This window comes from Chrysoperla carnea, chromosome 2 (genome assembly GCF_905475395.1).
Source record: "Chrysoperla carnea chromosome 2, inChrCarn1.1, whole genome shotgun sequence".
NCBI classification, from domain to species: Eukaryota; Metazoa; Arthropoda; class Insecta; order Neuroptera; family Chrysopidae; genus Chrysoperla; species Chrysoperla carnea.
This window is the reverse complement of record NC_058338.1, coordinates 1,455,592-1,461,332: the sequence shown is the minus strand read 5'-3', so window position 1 is coordinate 1,461,332 and position 5,741 is coordinate 1,455,592. Positions and strand designations below refer to the sequence as shown.

Below are 5,741 nucleotides of genomic sequence, written 5' to 3'. Positions count from 1 at the left end.
AAACACCTTGCGTTTTTGTGATTTGATTCAATTTTGATTTGTTACGAAATATCATTTTTTGTTTTTTGCGTAATCAAGTTTTTAATACTTTCTATTGCAGGTGTTCGCGAACTGATTGTGAAATCAAACTATTAAATATTATTTATTTAACTTTCAATTGAAATACGGATTCAAAAAAAGGTCTTAAGATTTACCAAAAATAAGATCTAGACGTGTTACAATTAAAACTATCCCAGAGTGTATTTTTCTGTGGACTGTGTTATGAAATTAATAAAAAAAATTTATTTTCTCTCTACCAGAACAGTATAACCCTCTTTCTGGAGCGTCTGGTAAATATAATTTGTGATAGTTTCTTTATTGCATGATGTTTTTTTATAAGGTCAAAGAACATAAATTTATCAACTGAACATTGATTTGATTTTGATAAATGGTTACAGAAAGTCATATTTTGTTGTTTTAAATATTTACAAACTGTAGAGAATAAGTATTACTATCGATCAGTTCGATTGTTAGCTTGAAGCAGTATTTTATTATAATGGAAACTTTATCAATAGTTTTGTTTATGTGTTTATTAATATTGGTAAGCATTTAAAAAATTAAATTTTAAATTATTTCGTTATCCCTCAGTCGAAAGTGTCGAAAAGTCGGAAAAGGGAAAAAGAAAGTTCGGGAAAGGCGACTTTTGTATCTAGCTATTTTTGTAGTAAGATTTCTCACTTGCAGTATGTTGGGACTACTTTTTACAGTGATTGAAAAAAGTGAGGTTAGATAACGAGTAAACAACGTTTGACAACGGCCGTTAACAAGTTTTTACATAACGCACTAGTATTATTTTTAATTTCTGAGCCCATTCACGACATTTTGTCGTACTGCCGGTTTTAGTTGTGTTAGAGAAGGGCGGTAATTTTAGCACGTAGTGGCGGCAATTAAATTAATCTAAATCCGAGCCAAATAAAGCGCTATTTTAGAAGTCTGACAAGACGTGGATTGACAAGGCGAGACACCACTGGTATCATCTCCATATCCTCGTCCCTCGCCCAACTTTGAGCTATTTTGCGACAGTGTGGAAGAGGCCTTAGAACTTGTTGTTAGTATTCAAAAGAAGCGGATAGTGTTTTTGCATAATTTTTAATTTTCGTTTGTTTCTAGAATAAAAGCACTGCTCGTGCTACTGAGAACCCATCTACAGAGAATTCACCATCTACAGAGAATTCATTAATTGTGAATAACACATGCGAACCATCTTATTGTTCCAAACCAGGTATATCCTGCTATGATCGTTTCACTATACAGCATTGTGATGGAATTGGTACTTCCGGTCTACGGTACAGTGTTTCCTGTAGAGTACAAAATCCGGATCGTCCTCATTGTATAGAACATGAAAACGGAGTAGAATGTATTTTTGCACAACTTAAGCAAAGTCCACCAGAAATGTGTAATGATCGAACCTTTCGTCCAGATCCACGGGATTGTACTCGTTATGTTCAATGTATAATGAAGCAAAATAAAAAAGGTTACTTTGGTGTAATAGTTAATTGTCCGAAAGGTACCATATATGATATGGATAGAACTCAATGTATAAGTACAGATGATGCTAGAAAATGGGATGTGAAATGTGAGACAATACAACCGTATTGCTCTAGAAATGAGGGTAAACTTATATCATTTCCACGAGATCCATCAATATACGTTAAATGTCCAGAATATTCAAACGAAGAAATTATCGTGAATATATGCGACCGTGGATCATACTTTAACCAAGAGATTGGTTCTTGTCAAAAGAATTGTTATATCATAGGAAGCATGCCGAATTATGGGAATTGTAAAGCGTATTACAAATGTTTTTTGTTTAATCAAATAACATCAAATATATGTCCTGAGGGAACTGGCTTTAATCGCCGGTCACTCTTATGTGATGAGAGTCTAGCAAATTGTACAAATTAAATTCAGACATTTGTTCATTGTTAATTTATCACAAAATGAGACTAAAAATGGCTTTTTCAAGAAAAATTCCAAAGATTTATTTTCAACGACATACAGCTATAAAAAAAAATTTTGGGATCCTCGATCGTCTCTGTTAGCTGCTATAAATTTTCACACTATTTAGAAGAAATTTTTGAAGTTTAAGTTGGTATTTTTGCTGCAAACAAAACTAGATTTTTTAAGTTAACCAGTTCAATTGAATGTAATCTACATTGAAACCACAATTTCCAACATGGATATAAGATAAGTTGTTGTAATTGAATTCAACAAGTTTTGTATATTCAAGGATTTGTTTAAAAAAAAAAAAACACAATACTTACGTTGTAAAGATACTTACTTTTTTCTTGTTTTTCCAAAAAAATTAAATTATTTCCCAAATAAATTCTCATGTATATAGTTTTCACACTTCCTAGAAATTTTTTATGCAAATATCATATTTTTCATACAAAGTGTTACAGTTGAAAATATCCATTAGTTATTGATTTTCCAAATCAATTTTATTGAATGAATTCGATGAAAATGATTTACTTGGCCAGACACAGGTGTTTTATCGAAGGTCAATTTTGTTCTTTGTGACATATAGAGCTGAAGTCTGAATTGAAACCCAATTGAATTAGAACGATATTCAAAAACGGCCCGATGGAAGCACGGATTTAGAAAACAAATAGCCCGGCAAAAATAGAACGAACTAAATTTCTGTAATAATTCCCCTATTTTGAACGCTAGGGCTAAAAAGTTCAGAATCCAACCAACTCCTCTATAGTTGACAAACTGAATCCAATTAATCGAGAATATTTTTTCCGATTACTATAACCTTGAAACACTTCCTTCATCCCGGGTGTATCGACTCCTATTTCTTTGTCTTACATTTGCCACTGACTGTGGTTTTCGATAATGAAAATTCAATTCCCAACTTTTTGTTACCCCTTGTAAAAATAGAGAAGCTTTCAGGAAAATTACAATCTGTGAAATGTTTTCGTGAATCTAGAATCTAGATAAATTTACACATTCATTTTTGGGGAAAAAAAAATACTAGATATGGATAAAAATCTGTTCAAGTGTTTCTTTTTGTTTTGCGTATAAGAAAATTTATTATTTTTGTATATTTTGTTTTTTTATTAAATTGTTATCTGAGCATATTTTATTTTTCTTATTTATAACTATTTCCCTTTTTTCTAGAGAATAAAGTAAACACAAAAAAAAAGTGTTTCAAAATATTTGGATCCGAAAAAACTATACAGAATTTTTTTATAAAGTTTTCACACGTAAACCATCTTTATTTTCATTCAAAAATGTAATGGAAATTAAACAAGTGAAAACAAACAATTGACTGAGTTAATTGTTGAAATACCATGCATAGTCAACCTATGATGCTCATTTACGAACTTGACCTTACTTCTTACGTCCTGAGTACGTTGTAAAAATCTCAGCTCGATATCTTTTTTCGTTTTTGAGTTATCGTGTCCACAGACGGACGGACAACCGGAAATGGACTAATTAGGTGATTTTATGAACACCTATGACAAAACTTTTTTCCTAGCATCATTATTTTTAAGCGTTACAAACTTGGGACTAAACTTAATATATACATGGTATAAAAACAAAATTTAATGATCGTTGTTGAAATATACAACGTGAGGTGTAGTGCAAAACGATAGCGTGCAATAAGGAACGTATCAAAACTTTTTATCGAAATATATAGGTATAAAAGTTTTTTTGTCATTTTTTCTAAATGAATCGATTATAATTATTTATTGATAACAATCATAATATTATTATCAATAAATAAAATACAATAATATTAAACAAATAATAATAATAAAGATTTATTTAATATTTCCTTTTTATCTATATCTATTACTTTTTATTTTAACAAAATCAAATAATAAAGTTATTAATAAATTTTATTTATTTATCGATATCAACAGTTTAATATGTCAATTGGTTTTTGTATTTGTTTGTAAATGGACGAACAAATAATTGAGAAAATCAAACAGGAGAGCATAAATATTATTAATATTTTTTAAAAAGAAATCAGAAACTAAATTTAATCGAACTTTCATTTATTTAGAAATTAGGATAAGAAATATAAACTAAAAAATAAAAATTTCTGATTCTTCAATATCCTTTATGGAAGATTCAGTGTAAGAATTCATAAAAAGCATCCCTCGCTTTTTAACATTAAATTGTTTCAATTTTCTCATAATTATGTGGTGTTTTCTTTCGCTAAGGACTCGCTTTCCATTTAAAACTAATTAGCTTCGTTGCTATTGCATAAAACTTATTTTTATGGACAGAAAATTCAAATTTAGACTCATACCTTTAAAATGAGTACCTTAAGGTACAAATGTATTATTTATTTGCCAATCTGTGGACGTTTCAAATCAAGCGCTGTGCGCTGACCTTAAGCAATATCATTTTTGTTTACAATTTTAACCATATCTTCGGTTCTACTGGTCGTATCAAACCGAAAAAAAAAAGATTTTTTTTATGTAGAATAAAATGATACACAATTATTCCCTCAAATAGTTTAGGAGCTGATCAAAATAAGTCGAAATACACTCCTTGTTCGGTGGGATCTGTAAATGCACACGAAACCCACGCTTACACTAAGCACTGTTAATTGTTAACAAAGCTCTCTTTAATATGCTTTTTATTATTATAAATAATTTCCAAAATTAATGAACTACATAATTAATTAAATAATTATAATTTAAATAATATTTAAACAATAGTTGCTGTTTATAAGTCTTCAAATGAATGTAATAATATTAAATTAATAAAATTGATATTATTATAAAATATTGAATGTAATAATATTCCTTGAAATATCATATTATTTTATATAATTATAATTAATTAGCTGTATGATTAATTAAATCATTACTAATTATTATTATTATATTCAAATAATAATACAAAATATGTATGGATTCCTTATTAGCTTATACTAGAGTGATACCCACCCGCTTCGCTGGGTTTAAAAGTAAAGATTGATAAAGTCCTGTTTATCCCTTTTCTATAACACTCGAAATAATGGTGTGGGTACACAGGTAAAATATATTATTTTTTTAAATGTATAATAGTAATTATTCATTGAGTATATCAGAGAAGATGGCCTTGAAATATTTTATATTGACTATTGACTATTTTTACAATATATCTTTATAAATTATAGTTCATGTGTTATTCTGATATATCAGCTATATTGCAGTACAGTTTCATTAAAAACCATTCGCTTGTTAAAGGGTGAAAGCGTAACAAACAAACAAACAAACATGCTTACTTTCGCATTTATAATATATAGAGATAGAGATATGTATATGATTACTCTTGTATTGATTAACCAGTCATAGAATAGAGTGGATTTTTCATTACGCTTGAAAACCTAGGACAAGTTTGATGCTGGCGTAAGATGTATGCTTAAACACCCAACATTTTTCGCTTGAAACCTTTTTATAAGACAACCTATATATTTATGTAATGATGTAATAATAATACTATATTTGTCACATAAAAAAAAAATATTATTATTTTTTGACAAATTAGTATCAAAATGAATTTATTTGACTAATAATAAATAAATATATTAAAAAAAAAAATAAATAAATATTAATAATAAGTGAATCAAATATCAATCAATATACATTACATTACATAACTACACCTAATTATTTAACTATTTAACTATTATTATACATAAATAAATCACATGGGGTAGGCTGGTTTGAGTAGCTAATAGCTATAGTATGGAGCTA

At 28.4% G+C, this 5,741-nt stretch overlaps 1 protein-coding gene across 1 annotated transcript; it reads left to right on the top strand.

The window, feature by feature from the left end:
* Positions 1 to 445: 445 nt before the first annotated feature.
* LOC123291569 lies at positions 446 to 2,090 on the top strand. The gene is made up of 2 exons (XM_044871904.1): positions 446 to 580; positions 1,150 to 2,090. The coding sequence occupies exons 1-2, from the start codon at positions 536 to 538 to the stop codon at positions 1,942 to 1,944; spliced, it is 840 nt and encodes a 279-aa protein (XP_044727839.1). The 5' UTR covers positions 446 to 535; the 3' UTR covers positions 1,945 to 2,090.
* The last annotated feature ends 3,651 nt before the right edge of the window (positions 2,091 to 5,741 follow it).